At 45.0% G+C, this 19,613-nt stretch overlaps 1 protein-coding gene across 1 annotated transcript in view; it reads right to left on the bottom strand.

Moving 5' to 3' along the window:
- The window catches only part of LOC147309935 (A-type voltage-gated potassium channel KCND2-like), a 120,624-nt gene extending 112,211 nt beyond the window's left edge, over nucleotides 1–8,413 (bottom strand). Inside the window, exon 1 of the mRNA XM_086268075.1 lies at nucleotides 7,029–8,413. Coding sequence (XP_086124201.1) covers nucleotides 7,029–8,140 — 1,112 coding nt within the window. The 5' untranslated portion in view covers nucleotides 8,141–8,413. The remainder of the gene's footprint in view (nucleotides 1–7,028) is intronic.
- Nucleotides 8,414–19,613: the final 11,200 nt, after the last annotated feature.

Below are 19,613 nucleotides of genomic sequence, written 5' to 3'. Positions count from 1 at the left end.
AAAAGTCTAAGGGGGTCAGATCGGGAGACCTTGGGGGCCATTCAACTGGCCCACGACGACCAATCCACTTTCCAGGAAACTGGCACCCATAATGTGGTGGTGCACCATCTTGCTGGAAAAACTCAGGGAACGTGCCAGCTTCAGTGCATAAAGAGGGAAACACATCATCATGTAGCAATTTCAAATATCCAGTGGCCTTGAAGTTTCCATTGATGAAGAATGGACCCACTATCGTTGTACCCCATATACCACACCAACCCATCACTTTTGTTGTTCCAACAGTCTTGGAGGGATCCATCCAATGTGGGTTAGTGTCAGTCCAATAGCAGTGGTTTTGTTTGTTAACTTCACCATTCACATAAAAGTTTGCCTCATCACTGAACAAAATCTTCTGCGTGAACTGAGGGTCCTGCTCCAATTTTTGTTTTGCCCATTCTGCAAATTCTGTGCACCGATCTGGGTTATCCTCGTTGAGATGCTGCAGTAGCTGGAGTTTGTAAGGGTGCCATTTGTGAGTAGCTAATATCCGCCAAAGGGATGTTCGACTAATGCCAGTCTCAGTGACATGCGGCGAGTGCTATGCTGTGGGCTCTTGCTGAATGAAGCTAGAACAGCCACTGATGTTTCTTCATTAGTGACAGTTTTCTTGCATCCACATTTTGGCAAATCCAACACTGAACCAGTCTGGCGAAAGTTAGCAAGCAGTTTGCTAACTGTAGCATGGGCAATGGGTGGTCTCGTAGGGTGTATCTGCTGCAATGACCCGGTTACTGCGTTCACTAGATATCAACACAATTTCGATCCGCTCCTCATGTGTTAACCTCTTCGACATGTCAATGGCTGTGAACAAAGAGAAACTTGGAAATAACTCATGAAAGAATAAAGTTACGTTGAAACCAAGCACACCATTGTTTTTCTTGTGACATTACCAATAAGTTTGATGTGTCACATGACCCTCTTCCTATTGAAAAAACAAAAGTTGTATCCAAGATGGCCGACTTCTAAATGGCCACCATGGTCACCACCCATCTTGAGGAGTTTGCCCCCTCACATATACTAATGTGCCACAAACAGGACTTTAATATCACCAACCATTCCCATTTTATTACGGTGTATCCATATAAATGGCCCACCCTGTACAACCACAGTCAGACTCTGCTTCTGTCCCTGCTCAGGTGTCACATTTCAGGACATGATAGAATCGTGTGATGTTCAGAAAGGTCTCTGAGTGAGGCTGCTGAAGTTCTGCACTGTTTTTTCTTTCAGACATGAACGAGGTGACATACATCTCAGACGCCCTTAAATCACAGGGTTTAGCCTCGGTGTCAGCACACACTGATTCTGAAGCTACGTTTGAGCTTTAAGAAAACTTTCCTCCTCCTGCTGGATCAGAGTCAAGTTTCCTCTCAACACCTTTGCTCTCTGATCTCATCTCCTGTCCTCCAGAGGATCACAGCTCACCTGTGTGTGCCTGCTGGACACGTGACCTGTGAGGTGACAGAGCCTGTCACATGACTGCGGCAGAAGAGCATCTGTCTCCTGAATCCAAAGAGTATTCTGTTTTCTCTCGATGTTTTTAGTACCTTGGGGCCACCAGATCAGGGCTCCAACAGATCTCCAATTAATTAGTGATTATCAGCAGCTGATCACTGATCAATCTGCATGGATATTATTGGCTGGTTGGATTCAGTTAAATTTCCAGTAAAAAGACAGCAGTGATGTCGGTTTGCTTGTTTTAGTTTAAGATGGGCTGATAAATCTGAAGCTGCAGTCGCTGATGATTTGTCGGCATCAAACGGCCACTTATTTCTATCTGCCGCGCCATGATTCATTCGTAGAGTCCATGTCACCTTTCTGCTGACGTTTGCTGCTCTGTAATCCCACAATTTCGAGAGAAAAATAAGGAAGAGGAGGGAGAAGTGTGTGTGCTGAGCAGAGATCTCAGGGGTGTGTTTATCTTTCATCTGCTCTGACTGAAGCTGCTGTTTCTTTAAATAAAAGGAGCTTTCTCCTGCAGCTGAAGGACCGTGTGTGTGTGTGTGTGTGTGTGTGTGTGTGTGTGTGTGTGTGTGCGTGTGTGTGTGTGTGTGTGCAGCTGGGCAGCAGTGTATTTATCTCTTCGTCATTGATATTCACAGCCAGCTCCAGATCAATGAGCCCCGACACTCGGCCTATTATTTCATTTCTGGTGTCTAAAAGGCAAAGCCACGACTCCGCTAAATTGTTTTCCATTTGGTTTTGGCTGACTCGTCACAAAGAGTGAGGCGAGGAGGAGGCTAGCAGGGAGCGGCCCTCCTGAGGGAGTGAAGGATGGAGGAGGAAGAGGAAATAGCCTCTGATCCTGCAGCCGAACCTTTGGAAGGAAAAATTTGGTGGGAGAGCCGAGCTTGTGTTCAGTCAGATCACTGCTACCCATCGTGAACACGAACACGTGTAGAATACGGAGGTTATCCGTCTGCTCTGAAAAAGCAGATTTAAGTGTAACAGAAGGACACTGACTTTATTTCACAGAGTTTACAGATCTCAGAGAGCAGCACACGTCTAGAGCTTCTGGTTAGTAACGTGATGTTTGCTGGTTTAGGCAGAAAACATCAGATCTACAGAGTTTGATGCAAATCGAGAATATGTTTTTAAGAAAGCTGTGAATTTGATGGTTAATGAAGTAACTCTGCTGATCTTTCTTGTTGCAGTCTGAAGTTGTATTTGGAAAGTGTCCAGCTGACACATGTCCAGGATCTCACAGGGTACCAGGAAGCCAAGTGAAGCCCAAAGTCCAGCTGTCATCTGGCAGCAGCAGTAAACAGTGAAAGCTGAATGGGAGTAACCGCCAAAGCTCTTTTGTGATCTGAGGGGTTGCTGTCATATTTCAGAATGACTGGATGTGCACCTGAAGCTGAATAAATGTTTAAACATATGTAACGAAAAAACCCCACAGCACACAGATGTTTTTATTTTTTGCTTCAGTCTAACTAAAAAAACCCAAACACATGAACTCCAACAACGTGCCTCAAAAAGCCGTGGCCCCACCCCCTCCAGAGGGAACAAGGTCGTTTAAATGACTCTAATGATCAACAGAACAGGAAGTGAATTCATGAGAGTCATAACAAAGGAGCTTTTTCCTCTTCACTGCAGCTCCTGCAGTTTTTGGGAAAAGCCTCATCACCACTAAAATGCAAATCCCACCACTTCACCTAATAAGCCTCTTCATCAGCTTCCTCTTCTTTTCGGCTCTAATTGTCTGTCATCCAAAATAATCACCCCCCAGCCTCAGAGTGTCATTAAAGCGGTCATTTCCAGATTACACAGGAGCAGCATTTTGGGATGAACTGAACTCTCTTCTGACTACACAAACCATCTTTTCTGCTTGGCTGCTCCTCTAGGTGGCTTCATTACAGAGCCCATTAAGAATAATCACAGTGTGTGTGTTCTGAGCGCCTAATGCATTAATTTAATTAGCAGCATTAACGACTTATCATCCCACAGAGAGCGGAGAAGAAGAGACAGCCGGGATGGAAGTGTGGCAGTAAAAACAGCCGTGAAGGAGGTCAGAGTCTAAGCGACAGTCGGACAGTCAGCAATCAGTCACACCTGCATCCAGGTCTCCTCTCTGGGATCAACTTATTGCACTGTGAGGAGTCAGAATCGAATCCCTGATCCACAGCTGACTGCAAAAAACAGTTCAAACAGAGGAGGTTGTTCTGCAGAAGAGCTGGTAAAATTCCTTCTACTGCAAGTTTGGATTTTAAGCTACTGCACAATCCACTTTGTATTGTCTCTGTCCTGTCTTTGTTTATTGTACATAGTTAGTAATACATAGATAGTTAGTAGTAGCTTTTTATCTCCTAATTTTACCCAAATTTAGCGAGTTATTATTTATTTGTATTTCCTACTTTTATATCTCTCAAAAATATATTTTTTATATTCTTATAAATGCACCATGGGGGACTTGGGCTGAAACAGCATTTCAGTACGCTGTATACTGTGCATATTGTTGTATTGACAATAAAGACCTTGAATCTTGAATCCTGATTTTCTGCAGCAAACAGCTAAACTGCTTTCAACCTCCTTTGAAGGTTTCTCTCTAACAATGACCTCAGAAAGTCTCAAGACTTTCATCCAGGAAACGAGGGTTCACCTCACACCAAAACGGTAGTGTCAAAAATTAAAAAAAAAAAAATATATATATAAATATAAATATATATAGATATAGATATATATAGATATATACAGCATATACTCAGACATTAATCAATACTAAAATTACTGCTGAATGAAGATACAATAGTTGTTTTTGCCTCCTTCTGACACACACACACAGATCCTGCCTCAACAACAGCTAAAGTAGATAACATTAATAACACTGAACACTTTAAGAGGAAGGTCAGAGGTCAGTAAACCTCCTGTTTCAACAACAGTGGAATACTTTACACTCATTATAAATAGTAACCTGGCCAGAGCACATTAGCATTAGCTGTTTAACTACTAGCAGTTACATTTTGCCACCTGTTATCATTACTGTAGCAATTAGCAGCTTTAGTTAGATAAAGATAAATAATTATAGCAGCTGATCAGATCACAGCTGGCACTTTGATCAGGGACAGAGTTGTTTACGAACATGTGGAGATGTGCGTGGGGTGCTGCTGTGCAGAGCAGCACAGGGACGTAGCTGAACTGAGCAGAGAGTCCAGAGGGTGGAGAATCAATTGGCGCAAATAACGAGTGAAACCTGGAGCAGAGCAGCTAATCAGACGGTCTCAGGCCTGGAGAGCAGACAGACAGACACCGTCTGCAGGATGGGGTCAACGTGTTTGAAATTCTAGCATCATGACAATCACTCTTGTTTCACTAGCTCTGTTTTAATCTTCATAAATTATTATTTAATATCTATCCAAAATGACTTCTTCAGGTTCATAAACAGCTGCAGAAGGCTCTCCTGTTTCTGTTGATAGCAGCTTGATGAGTCCTGACAGATGATTTGTGGCTGAAAGTAGATCTGGAACAAAAGCAAGAAAAACACGTGAAACATCATGCAGGAGGAAGTATTTCTCTCCGAATGGAGCTGAGCATCAGCTCAGTGGCAGCGTGACTTTAAGAAGCTGGAGGTGAAATGAAGTCTTCAGGATGTGAAGACTGAATCTAAGGGTCTGAAAGTAAATATGAAAGGACACAGAGTGATTATGTGACAGCCAGGTGACTCCTCTCCTCTAATCTCTGCTGTTTCTACAGACAACACTTTAATTCCAGAGTTTATTCTATAAAGCAATCACACAACAGTCTGTTACATCACTGAGTAACCTGGCCTTTCTGCCGCTATCCTCTTCCAGCTGCGCTGTGTCCTCATCACTAAACGACACGATCCTGAACAGCCAGAGATGATATGTGACGAGGAGGTAGCCTCTGACTGAATCCAGTTCAAATATGAGGCGTGCCGAGGTTTTGATCCCAGCAGACTCTGTCTGTAATTTCCTGAAAATATTAATAAGTTTGATGCCGTCTGAGACACTGTGAAAAAAGCTGGACGTCAGCAATTCCGCGTGAATCACGCAGATTACACCGGTTTAAAGAAATTACACAACTGAGTGAGGGAACATTTTTCCACATTTATGCTTTTATGAAGAAACGTTTCCAACATTTACACAATTCCCTTTAATTTTTTTATTAATTCAGAGACTGAAAATGAGCCTTTTACGTTTTCCACTGAGGCATGGGAAGCAGCGAGAACCGAGCCCACTCTTATGTTCACGAGCAGCAGCAGGTCATGTGACTAAATAATACATGTGTGTTTGTGCCGTGTTGTGTCTGTGCCGACAGAAAAATCACAAACTCACACCCAAATCATGTATGGTGCTGCAGGTCCTTGGACAGTTTGGTTCCTGGAGCAGGATTTAAGAGCATCTGCAGGGAGTTCAACAAGGCAGGAAAACACACCTGCAGCACCAGCAGCTACCTAAAAAAATGTTCCGCAGACACAAACTTGTGAAGTTCTCTCACAGCAGAGAACACAACTCAATCAGAAGGTCTGACCTCACCTGAGGTTCACACGTCAAACAGTATCCTAATGCAGCAAGTGCTTGTGTGTGTGTGTGTGTGTGTGTGTGTGTGTGTGTGTGTGTGTGTGTGTGTGTGTGTGATTACAGTGAGCATCTGGTCCTACTTTCAGTTCTCCAGCTGATTCAAACAATCAACATTCAGCCTCATGATCTGCTGTTACTATGGTGATGTAACTGGTAAGACATGAACCACCTTCATAACCCTGAAAAAACACAGTTACACCTGAACATGCCTCCAAAACCACAGATCTGTGTGTGTGTGTGTGTGTGTGTGTGTGTGTGTGTGTGTGTGTGTGTGTGTGTGTGTGTGTGAGAGAGAGAGAACTTGAAGCTCCAAATGTTTTCTGACACACAGCGAGGCGAGTCATGATTTTAATATTTTGAATATTCAGTGTTCACTACTTCTCAGGAAGATCGAACCATTCCTGCAGCTGTATGCTGATCTAAAACATGCTTTGCTTTAACATCATCTGCAGGTGGCGCTAACACATCTACACAGTTTTTGGCCCCTATGAAAAAAACATGAAAAACATGATGGAGCAGTAAAACGTGGGTTGTGAGGTACAAACAGGAGAAAGATTTCTACTCCAGAGTGCTCACCACAACTCAGTCCCATTACTGACAGAGGTGTGCATCACCGAGCTGTAACTAACCCAAACTAACGTAAACCTGCAAAGCCTTTCTGTTTACATACTCAAGCTAACAACGAGCTGCATTCTCACCCCTGCAGATTCACACCCTACTGCTGAGCTTCACTCTTTCTTTTTCTGAAACGGAGGCAGCAGAGGCATGTGATCATAGAGACTCAAGTGTCCTTTTTACTGAGACAGCGGCAGCTCTTTTTCAGCACCACGGACAGCTGCCCTTAAACACTGAAAACTGATGTCTTCAAACCAAACACCAACACGCTCTTAGCTCCGCCCATTTTTGGACAAGAAGCTCCACCCACTTCATACACACATGGTCAGCATCACCTACCCCAGGGTCGTCATGGTGACGATGGTGTACCAGAAGGCTGCGGGGATGCTGGTGAACTTGCTCCCGGACATGCCCTTCTCGGCGTAGAACATGACAGTGGCGAAGATGATGATGGCCATGGTGAGCGAGAAGAGCAGGAAGCCGAGTTCCGAGGCGCAGCTCTTCAGCGTGTAGCCCAGGATGCGAAGTCCCGCAGAGTGCCGCGAGAACTTGAAAATCCGAAACACCCGGAAGACGCGTAGTGTGACGAAGGCACCACTCACGTCCTCGTTGTCGGTCATGACCAGGCCGATGTAGTACGGCATGATAGCCACCACGTCGATGATGCTCATCACGCTCTTCACAAACTTGTAGCGACTGGGAGCGACCAGCAGGCGGAGCAGGTACTCCACGGTGAAGATCATGACGCACGCAGTGTCCAGGCAGAAGAAGGCCAGCTCGTACCGCTCACCACATGACATCACCTTGACACGGTTGGGCGCGGTACCGCACGGGACCGTCTCCACCACATTGGCGAGCACCGACACTGCGATGAAGAACCCGGTGACATAGTAGAAAACCAGAGCCATGGTGGATGTGTGCGGATTCTCAAAGGCGCGCCACATGCTCTCCCGGAAGCTCATGTCAACGGGCACTGGCTCGTTGGACTGTTCAATGTCCTCATCGTCCTGGATGCGCTCCTGGTTCTCACGCCGCCGGTCCTTGTAGTCCTCATAGCAGCAGTCCCCGATGATCTCTGGAACGATGCCAAAGAACGCCAGCTCCTCGTCGTACGCCGCAATGCACTCCTGACGGGGGTAATGCAGCTTCCCAGTCCGGTAAAAGTTGAGGATGTGACGGAAGATGTCCGGGTCACGGTCAAAGAAGAACTCGTTGGTCTCCTCGTGGAAGAAGAAGTCTCGCTCTGTGCTGCCCAGCAGCGTGTCCGGGTAGCGCTCCAGCGTGTCCCGCCATGTCTGGAACCTCGTGCCGCTCACGTTTAGCACCAGCAGCCCGTCCTTCGTGCGCCGCTTCTCCTGGGGCGGCAGTGGCATGGGCGTGCTGGCCACCGGCATCCAGCCAATGGCCGCCGCGCGTGCGAACGGCAGCCACGCGGCCACTCCCGCCGCCATGCTGCTCCCAGAGCCGTGCGCGCGCTCAGAGAGGGGTCAGGCCGAGCCGCGGGAGGACATGCAGGGGAAGGGGGTAGCCGGGGAGCCCGAAGAACGGGCCGTACGCACCAGTGCCACGCGGCGGGGTCACGGACGTCCACGTGTGCCGCGCGTGTACAGAAACGCGTAAAAGTGGGAAAAACTCTCAGAGCGTCGCTCTCCTCTTTGATTCGCCGCTCGGACCCGCTCCACGCGCACACACGCGGCCGCCACGCATGCTCTGTCCAGGCTCTGCCCGCCAACGGTCCCCCTGATGTCGAGAGCTGAGCGCGAGGAGCAGCGCGAGGAGCAGCGAGGACAGACTCGAAGCTGCGCTGAGGAGGCTCGCTCTCACACACAGAGAGAGAGAAAGGGAGGCGCACACACTCCTCTCTCTCTCTCTCTGAGGGGGCGTGTCATGGAGCAGTTCTCGGATCAGATGGAGACACGCGGACCGTGTGTAAGCCCTGGCGGGCACGCGCCCCCCCCCCGTCAGGTGGAGCAAATTGTTTTAGGCTCCACAGGGAGCGCGCAGGACGTCTCTTTGTTTTTTCCTCAGGCAGCAGAAGTCCGAGGAGGAGGAGCTTCATGTACTTATTACAAAAGTTGCCTGTATGAGGGAGAGCTGTGGCTCAGCAGGTGAATCTCAGCGGTCCCATCATTAACGCGAGAGAAAAAAATACTGTGTGTGTGTGTGAGAGAGAGAGCGAGAGAGAGATGAAAGCTGTGTGTGTGTGTGTGTGTGTGTGTGTGTGTGTGTGTGTGTGTGTGTGTGTGTGTGTGTGTGTGTGTGTGAAATATCAAACATTTCCAAAATTTATGAGAAAGAGCTCTGCTGTATCCTTGTGTGTTTGTTCTTGTGTGGATCTGAATCTGAAACAGCTTAATGCAAAAGCTGAGTGGACACACTGTCCCAGCACACGGTCAGTATAACATCTTAACTGTGGTCTCTAATGCTTTCAGGGATCCGTGTAAAGCGCTGTAGATGGTTGAAGTTAAAGGAAATTCTCACTTAGTTTTGAGAAACTGTCCGAAAATCACTGAGCTGTGAAATAAAGTATGTCATCCTGAAACGCACTGATTCGACCAAAATGTTCAGGCAGCAGCGCTCTAATAGTCTGAAGGCCAGCTGGTCATCCTACAGACACAACTTAACAAATGCTTCATTTGGAGAGGAGCTCAAGTGGATCCAGCCTTAGAGAGAAGGAAGCAGAGATCCTGGACCTGGTCTCCAGCCGGATTGCCTGGCATCGTCAGGTCCATTAGACTCATTAGTCTAATGGACCTGATCCAGTGTTTGCCAAAGTGCCTGGGCCTGTTTTACTGCAGCTCCACGCTCTCACTGCAGGAGGTCAGAGGAGTCGACACATCTGGAGTCTCCTCATTTTTCATAAACTCTGGCTGCTAACCAGTTTTCTGTTTATGGAGTGCTGTGACATCATAGCAGAGTCATGTGTATCTCCAGACTTTTTTAAAGAAGTTGCTTTCTGTCTGACACCTGTTACTCTCAGCCAGCCTGCTTAACTTTGGGATTTCCTCTCACAGAAGATGGCAGCTGAACACCTCCGAAACATCACTAGCCAGATGTTCGTTTGTCAGTCTGAGTGAGCCCCACTGAAATCAAGTGAAGTCAGAGAAGAGTAGGTGCTCGGCAGTTCGCAGACCCTCTAAACAACATTATAAGCACCGGATCGCTTCTTCCTGTCAGCCATTGCTAACAGGAAGAAGCACACAGACTAACTTCAGGCCAGAGAGCATGTGAGATGAGGAAGAGTTAACCAGCATGTGGAGCTCATTTAAAACTGCGCAGAGCTGAATAGACGTGGCAGACATCAGGAAGAGTACCAAAAAGAGCACAGACATGAGCAGCCCAAAGAGCGCAGTCTTCATCACACAAGAAGTCACATGACGGGCTCTTAGAGACGCTCCGAAGAGATGGATGTCCATGAAACCTACACACAGAGCAGGTTGATCCATTGAGTGAGTTAGAGCTGTGCTGAGCTCCAGCATCAGCAGTCAGAGGAGGTGCAGGCAGGAGGCAGGAGGTCTCACACTGCTCCTAAATCACAGAACACAACGAAGCCAGAGCAGCTCAAATCAATGCTGCCAGTGTGTGTGTGCTGTCATTCAGAATCTTTGATTGATGGCTCCCTGCAGAACTAACAGGGAGTCTGTGTGTGTGTTCCCGTCTTTGTTTTTCTCGTTATGAGTTTGTGAAAATCTCGCCACTCTCCATCATTATCGACTGCGGGGTAAACATCATGGTCAGGGCCGTTACAGGCCCAGCGCTCTGAGGTGTGCGTTTCTTCTCAGGACATCTGCAGACACGGTGAGTTTAATGATTTGTGATTGGCTGCACCGGGCCCAGTTTGTGTCTGCGGTCCATCAGAATGTAGCTCCACAAACCCTTGGAGAAAGCAGGGAAACACACAGACCAGGCACTGCCTTAGAATCTGTCTGCTTTGACTCTCCTCGAGCCTCTCAGAGGTCAGAACTGCTCACACAGACCTGACTTGCTTTATTTCAGTGATTATCATTAAACAGAGACACACAAATAATCCATCGCTCTGATCAACATGCTGCCCTCAACACTTCGAGCTAATTGGCTGCCAGGGATTTGCAGGTCAAAGGTCAGTCACCTTTTTTTTCCCTCCTGCACAGAAATTTATTTACCACAACAACCCAACCAAACGCCTGAAGAGGAGCACTCAACAGCTGTATGACTGTTTCCTGTTTACCCACACGCACACACACAGACACTCATGCACATCTAAGACAGGACAGACTCCTTCATTTCAAACATGATTGCATGATGCTGTTGTTTCACTTTAGTGTTCATGTTGTGGCTCTCTGGGTCATGTGATATCCCCTCCACCCCACCCCCATCCTATGTATTGTTGTTGTTGTTTTTTTAAAACTGGAAATGAGGATTTCATTGGCTGAGAAGAGGATGAAGACCCTAACTGCCACAAATCCATGTGAAATGCAGTCAGGCAGCGTCCTTCAGTGTTTTCATGAATCTGCATTAAAGCTTGTTTAGTTGCTCTGTTATTCACACGAGGTCACCACAGTGGAAAGCTCTGTATGTTTCATTTGGCAGATTCTAAAATGTCAGTCTATTATTAATATTTTTTTAAGTGGATGCCCTTCATGAAATGATTTCATGAGTGACCATGATGAAGTGGACGAAGAAGACGAGCTTACTGATCATCAGGAGATGCAGCTCAGTGAGAAAGAAAAATGCACTTATCAAAATAAAACAGGAAATGATAATCAGGGACGATGAAGGAACTAAGCGAGAGAAAGATGGACGGATGGGAAAGCTTTAAAGACATGAAGACACAGAAGTGATCATAGGTCATAACCCCAAAGGACTGAAACTCAAAGGCACCGCAACTCGACTGCAGGCTCGACAGGACGCCATGAGAGGGCATCAGTAACAGCGCGCTGATCGTCAGCACTCAGACTAACCCAGCGAGGGATGACGCAGAGAGAATGTTTCTTTTCAAACTAGAACCATCAAACTTCTGCTGCATCAGAGACTCAGAGAAGGAACACAAACCTAACTTCATCCACAGATGAACATCACACATGCTGATGTTTCTGCAGCCTGAGTGCACAGCATTTATCTCTAAGACTTCAAGAAACTTCAGAGGGAGGGCGTTATTGTTCCATGTGTCTGTTCTTGGAAACATGCGGGAAAACTGGAAAATGTAAGCTGACAGAGAGCGTGGTGTGAAGTTGCTGCCTGAATCACAAAGTAACTTTAAACTTCTGATTTTCCGCCGCGGTGCAGCGGCTTCACGTCTCAGCTGTGAGAAAAAACCGGTTTAATTACAGCTTCGTGCCAAACACCCTGCCGCAGATGTGCTCTGCATTAAACAGCAGCTCCTCTGACTGCAGCAGGTTTCCCTACAGCTACAATTACAGCTCATTACTGTTTCAGATATCAATTAGACCCAACACACACACACACCGGTATCAGAGGGACTGTGGCAGTTGTACACTGAACCCGATTTCATTAATAACTGACATTTAAACACTGCTGTAGCAATGGCGTGTCCAGCGGGGTGGCCTGGGGGGGCACAGGCCACCCCCCCAACCAGACTGGCCACCCCAGGTGCCACCCCAAAGGCAAAACAATAAAATTCAATCAAATATCAAATGTCCGATTATGTTTTCACGGTGACGCTCAGATATCCGAGTGTAAGTGAATGCAGCATCCTTCTGCGCTATGTGCATCACGTTAGCAAAGGTAGGAGAGCCAAGCACGAAAGAGGCACTGCAGGAAACAATTTTTCGGTGAAAGAAAATGAGGACAGAATAAATGTCCCGGTAAGTAATATTAAGTTTGTTGAGTTTAGTAAACTTCGGTGAAATTAGAATACCAAGGAAAAAATAACACTTAAAGAATTATTGCAGCCGTGGAATATTTCAGACAGTATGCTACTGAGGGCAGCTAACATAAGAGTTATGAGTTATAAGATATAATCTAAGTCGTAACATTGCTGTATGGAGCTGCAGATTTGGTTGCAGGTTAACATAGCTGGACTGGCCATCGGGCTTATTTGACTTATTTTTTATTTTTTTTGTAACGGCATGAACAATGAGAGGTGGTGGATTGGCCAGATGCAGGTCGATGTGTAGAAATAACTCCGTTGTTTGGTGGTGGCTATGGCGGGGCTTCCACAGAGGCAGCAGGTGGATGAGGGAAGGGGAGGCAGGAGGAGAGCCCCGAGGCAGCCGCCAGTCCGAGTGTCAGGTGAACTGAACTTCAGGTAAGAAGTTATGACCTGCAGTCTATCTGGGTCAGATATAAACCAAGTTTAGGTGGAGTTTATTTTCATGTTGCTGACTTTTTACTGTCAGTTGCAATAACTCATACTGCGTTCTAGCCAGCTTGACGGAGTTTTTATACAGCTGGGTGGTGCTATGATGTTACTGATAGTGAACTTTATTTTATTCATAAGGTTAGTAGAGTTGCCAACGGCTCCTTAAAAAAATGGAATGGTCCCTCATTCAGAGAAAATATTACACGTTTCATATTGAGCTGAGAAGAGACGCAGTTTGTCCCGAACTTCAGCTAGAATGGAAAAAGACACAAAGCTGGATTTATTCTGTCTTTATGCTGCACAGCTGCCTCTCCTCTCATTCTCCCCCCTCCCTCTCCTGTTGCTACTTCAATCATGAAACTGATCAATGATCAGCTGATCAGCTTTTCTCTCTTGTTTGTTTATCGCCCACTTTGCGCCAGAAACAGGAAACCAGCGGATGTCGCGCTAAACAACAGCAGCACGTTTAAGCTTGATCAGCTGTTGTTAGAATTTATTTAATATTAATTTCTAGTATCAGCTGATGTTTGCTGGAGCCACAGCTGTAAAGCTGCTGGTCATGATGTCAGTTTGGATATGTGGTGAGAGGGAAACATGAAACCAGGAGATGTCCTTACTGAATCATCAGAGCTGAACAGGTGATGGAGAAACAGGTTTACCTTTTAGGTGACATGAATGAGTTGAAGTTATGAACTGTTTCTGAGAGACAAATAACACCAGGATCCTTTTTTATGTAGCTGACAGCTGGTAACTGTGCAGGGGCGGGTCTAGCAAAGTTTTGCCAGGGGGGCATGTAGGGCATTAACAGGGAGAGGGGGGCACAAAGAAATACTTTTCTTTCTTATTTTCATTTAAAATATCTAGCTTTTATTAAATAATTATCTAAATCTTACAACCAAAGTTTTTATCTGACGTAAAATGTATAGAAATCATACATATACCAAAAAGACTGTACATCACTGTCACAACAGGGTTTGTTTTCATTCAAAGGCTTTATGGCTTTAATACCTGGTGGGCCGGTCTGTAGTCAAAATGCCCGATTTTCTGTCCCAGTCCAGCCCTGCAGGTTAATACTGGCAGTGTCACCATGCCAGCTGACTGTACTTCATCATCAGCCAGTGCTGTTCTTTATCAATATTACCAAAGTTTACCATAAGGCAGCATAGAAAGTATTTACTTGCTTTCAGGTTTTATTCAAATGTTAGTCTTTTCAGTTGTTTCTCCACTTTTTTCCTGTTTCAAAATCAAACACCAGTTTGTGAGAAGATTATCTTCTTTTTTTAACAGGCAGAGAAAGTTTTGCATTGGCTAATTTGTCAATTGTTTGTTACAAATGTTCGTATTTTAATATTCAAAAATGTTTTTGCCCAAAACATATGTGCACTACATGTCAGTAAAAATGCTATGCAAATATTGATGTCCTTGAATGCTGAGTAAACACTGACAAAGCACTGATTGTATCTCTTGTACTTTATCAACGCAGTATCTAAAAACTTTGCACCGTAGTGGTTAAAATCTCATTCTAATAAGAGTTAAAAGTGCATTTGGTTATTAGGTTTATAGGATTATTGAATTATGGTTAATGGTTGGTAGAAATTTTTTTTAAAAAACATTATCTGCCAATTAAATCTGCCACCCTTCTCCAAATCTGTGCCCCTACCTGGCCCCCCCAACAAAAATTTTCTAGACACGCCACTGTGCTGTAGGAAATGAGTTTTTAATGCCAGCAGAGACGCTCATACTGAATGTATTGATTATAGATTATTGATGATTTTCCCAGCAGTTTCATCCCTTCTGAGGTTCAGTTAAGACTAATATATTCATATCTTTGAATATACCAGCCAAGCTCTTGAAAACCCCGTCTGCAGAACCCTCTGCCAACTTTCTCCCAGTCAGTCACTGAATCTCACATGTAGAAGTAATTTTACTCCATGTCTCACAACTCACTGTCACAATCTGGTGTGTAGAGAAAGCAGGACTCACAGGCTGGTTTACAATATCCACATTTTTTAATACAGACTGAATTGAACATGAATGATTGGAATTAAATGGGAAACACACGAGGAGTTGAAAGGGAACTGAGAGAACGTGAGGGCTTAAATAGACTGGATAATGATGATGAGTGGAAACAGGTGAGAACACAGCTGGGATAAATCTAACTAATGAAACAGAAGAAGTAAAACGAAACATAATGCACACAGACAGATGACTAACACAATAAAACAGGAAACATACGTGGGAAACTAAACAGTCCAAACTGAGGATAATGGCACCCAACACTCCCTCTTATAAAATATATCAGTGCTCCAGAGAGATCTGTATGAGGTCTGATCATCACTTCTCCTCCTGACCTTAAAAAAGGAGTTTCACTGTAATGTCCTCAGTCTGAGTAACTGTGACGTATATTTACAGTGTTTGACCTCGATGAAGCGTTTGAAGTGAACAGGCTCTTATTTGTTTGGGGCAGTATATCAGAAAGTAAATAACAGGTGAAACCTCAAATGCAGCTCTTTAGTAGGATGTGAGTTGGAAAGAGTAGGAGTTTGGTTGGTCTTCTTTGTTTTTCTTTTCCTTCTCTGGAAGGTGTGGTCTGAGAGTATACAAAGCTGGACTGCGGCATGTGAGAGAGGGATGGATAGGTCGCCATTTTGGAATTTGCCTTGTATGTGTGTAAAGGATTGGCCAAAAAAACTAAGGTTGTTCGGTGCTCAGTGATCTCTTACAGCCTGATACACAAACTCTTCTGGTCTCTGCAGATAATTTCGCCCCTCATAACAGCTGTACAGGCGCAGAATGTTTTTATAGAAGGATGTTTTGTACTTGTGAAAACTACTACATAAACACAGATAAAGCAGCTATTACGGTAAATATAAGGGCATCCTGTGCAGGAAGCCTCTTTGTTCTCGTGTTTTACGTCTCCATATAAAATGGTGTCTCTCTGCTCACAGGCACAAACTGACATACTGGTAGACTGATATAAAAATGTGACTTTCCTAACCCAGCGATCCCAGCCAAATCAATGAAACTCTTGACAACGTTAATGCTGAGAGCTCTCATTGTATTCCTTTGGATTCCAGTGTGAAGATGCTGGTCTCCCTCAGTCCTGTTTGCTATGAAACAGGAAACTAGCGGGCTGACGGGGAGGAGGTGTCTTTGAAAGGCAGAGAGGAGAGCAGGATGAAGGAGTTGTTTCATCAGGTGCAGTTTGAAGGTCATTGAGCTGCTGCTGGATGCCATAAAGATTCCCGAGCTTTGTTATAAATATTTGAAATGTGTCAGCCTGCCAGTGTTTTCGGAGCTTCAATTGGCTGAGTGTTTTTATTTGATCATGCTGGTTCTTTGTGAAGCTGTTTGAGTGGTTATTACAGTCCAAAGTGAATCTAAAATGCTGCGTTCACTGCAGATATTGTGTTAGTGAATAAAGAAACACAGCTGTCCATATTTCATGTGTGTGGAAGCTCTCAGTGACGCCTCAGGCTGGCCTGGAGATAACTTTGATGTCATGTTTGTGGCTCAGATGATGTTCAGCTGATCGTATTTTATCTCGTGATGATGCAACTTTAACAGACACACATCTTGCTACACATTCCCAGCTCCATGTGTACCACGACTGACAGAAGGAAAGGAAGTCAGAGAGCTGAACAGCAGCGATGTTTGGAGGTTAGTGAAGTTTTGGAAGAACTGAGTTTTATCTTACCCCCTCAGAATCAGAAGTTTGCAAACACACTTACACATACATAGACCCCCAGTAGTGTCTGGCAAATGTCATTTAGAAACAAGCATCTTGCATAATTCCTCATAATTCTTCTTGGTTTTCTTGGCACAAACCTGGCTTCTGCGTGTGACCCTATATGTATACTTTTAAACTGTGTGGATCAGAGAAACTTCAGCATTAATTCAAACTTGTTTTTTAAAGTCATCAAAGATGAATGCTGTACAATTGTTTCACCTCGAAAAAAGATTTCAAAGAAATGATTTTTTAAAAGCCCCAAATGACCCTGACATCCATGAACAGGAAGAGTGGATGGAAACTTCTGACCACAATTCAAAGCACCGTCATGTGAGAAGAGGAAGATAGAAAATGGACCAGACTGGTGCACAGGAAATGTCTGAGATGAGTCCATCCATAACACGAGCTTAGTCATCTATTAGTGTTTTTCACGTGATGCTCTTTGAGTCTGAGACTAAACTCAGGAACTCAGGAAAGCAGGAAATAAAATGAATTTGTCCAATTTAAAGAAGAAAAATGTTTCTGCAGGAAAAAATGCCTCAAAAATGATGAAAAGCACTGGAAAAGATTCAGAGGGAGACGTGTGCGTCACAACCAACAATGACCATTATTTACCCTATTTACCGTTCAGACTGGAGCACACTCTTAGAAATCTGCTTTCAGGGTCTTTTTCAGGTTCCCTGCCAGTACAAGAGGAGCTGGTCAGTCCCGGTTTCAACTGCTGGATGAACACAGGGAAATACAGGTCTGCCTGTCTGATTGAGATGAGCTGTGTGCATAAATCTGATGTCTGATGGCTTTTCTTTGCTCGTAAAGCCTCATTTCTCCTCATCAATATGGATTCTCTCGAACTTCTTTGTGTGGCACATCGTCTCTCTCAAGAGACTCAGACCTCAAGTGTTCAAACCTCCATGACACTTCCACAAACTATCGACTGACCTCTCCAGCTCTTTGTTTTCCCACAGAGCACCTCGCTCGCAGAGGCCATTTTGTTTTTACTCCATTATTCAGAGCACTCTCAGTTTTACTCTCAGGAGGACTCTCAGTGTTGTCTAATGTTTTCTGACCAGGAAATTCATTCAGTGTGAGTGTTAGAGCCAAAGGACGAACACCGTTTCCTACAGAAGCACCTGGAAACCATCCAACCTGCTCAAGATCGAAACTGTGACTCCAAGGGAACCTTTCGGAGAGGTTGGAGAGGTCGTTGATGTGGATCAAGGACATGAATCTGTTTGTCCATGCTGTCTCACAGCAGTTCCCCAAATACAGACGTCAGACTCTCATTTTGCTCTTTTGTGGTTTGCATGTCCAGGTTTTATCAGCCTGCTGTCTTAATGATAGGCCCACAAGCACATGCAGGAGATTTTTCCAGGTTTTAAGTTTAGATGGTTGAACAGTTTCTCTTTTCTTTGCTCAAAGCTCTGAGAGAAGAAAGCAGGGGAGCTTTTTAATCTGTATCAGCCTGCACACAGCTGCAGCTGCATCTGCAAGCTCCTTTGTAACCCACCTCCTCCACGTCGGCTCCTGCTGTTTGTGAGAGAATCAAAGTCATTTGTGTTGTCAGTGATGCTGTGCTGTTCTTTCTGAACAGAAAACCTCCAATTCTGAATAAATGTGGAAAAGCTGCAGCTTTCTCTCCATGTGGATCTTTGTTTTAAAGTATTTGGAGTAAATCTGTATCTTTAAGTGCTTTAAATGAAGTCGTTTGCTCTCCTGGGAGCCCATTACTTGCTGATCTAAACTGTGCGTCTGACTCTCACCACAGCGATGGCTGCTTTTTTCTGTCTGTAGCTGTGAAACGGGAGAAAATAATATAATTAAGGCAATTTAATCATCATCAGGCACAAGTTCCCCACCTCTCCCTGCACAGTCTTCATCTTCCGTATGAATGTAAAGACACTGCACACCTTCCTGTTACTAAGCCACAAACAAGGAATGAAAAACTGGATGAAATAAGAAAAAGAGGAAAGTTTCTGTCATTTTAGCAGCTTTGAGCATTAAAAGATCATTTTGCTTCCTCTCCCTTTGCAGTGGCTCTCATTAATGTATGTGTTGTTGCAGGGCTGCTAATATTGACTAGTCACACATGTTAATGTGAAATCCAGCAGAACGTGTAGATTATAATGTTGCCTCCTACATTTCTTCTGTTGGATGTTGTTGTGTTCCGTCTGTTTTGTGTGGTTCCCTGACATAAATAAAGTTTCTTGCTTCTTTTTGTTAAAGTCTGCTCATCATTTGTGAACCTTATTTCTGCTCTGCTGCTGCTTTTGGATTCGCTGTGGGACGGTGAGTTTTATGTCGTCACTGTCTCAGCTCGCACTCAGGGTAACGTTTGCTTCCCAGAAGGCTGCGGGACACGTCTTCAAACAGACGGCATGAGCAGCTTCCTCCGAATCCCCTCGACAGCGCCGTCCTCACTGCTGCTGCTACACCAATCGAACCTGCTTCAATTGAGGTTCCAGGTCGATCTCTGAAAACAGAAGGTGTGATGTGAAGCTTCCGCCTCCTTCCCTTCAGCCCCTGGGGTCTGCAGCAGCTCGTGTGAAGAGACAGGATGCTGCAGTGCTGCTGGAGAGATTCAGACAGAGAAGCTCACCATGTGCAGACTCTGGAACATTTTTCACTCCAGCATTCAATCACATTTAATATTTATGACTCCACAGAGCTTCTCCATTGTTTGTGTCTCATTTCCACTCGCAGCCACCTGCAGAACTACCATCTGGAAATGAAGTTTGGATACAGCTCCATTCACTTCAGTCTGTGGTTTCTTCTTCAAAGGGTCAGGTTGTAAGGAAAAGTACATAAATCTATGACCACAAGGGGGTAGCACTTTAAAGTTGTGGTGTAGCTTAAATAAATATATCAACCTGAGGTTTGAATGTCCACTAGTGAC

This window comes from Aulonocara sp. 'chitande type north' Nkhata Bay, linkage group LG17 (genome assembly GCF_057382095.1).
Source record: "Aulonocara sp. 'chitande type north' Nkhata Bay isolate Kocher_YH1m ecotype deep benthic linkage group LG17, A_spYH_male_GT1.1, whole genome shotgun sequence".
Taxonomy (NCBI): domain Eukaryota; kingdom Metazoa; phylum Chordata; class Actinopteri; order Cichliformes; family Cichlidae; genus Aulonocara; species Aulonocara sp. 'chitande type north' Nkhata Bay.
This window is presented reverse-complemented; position numbering and strand designations above follow the sequence as displayed.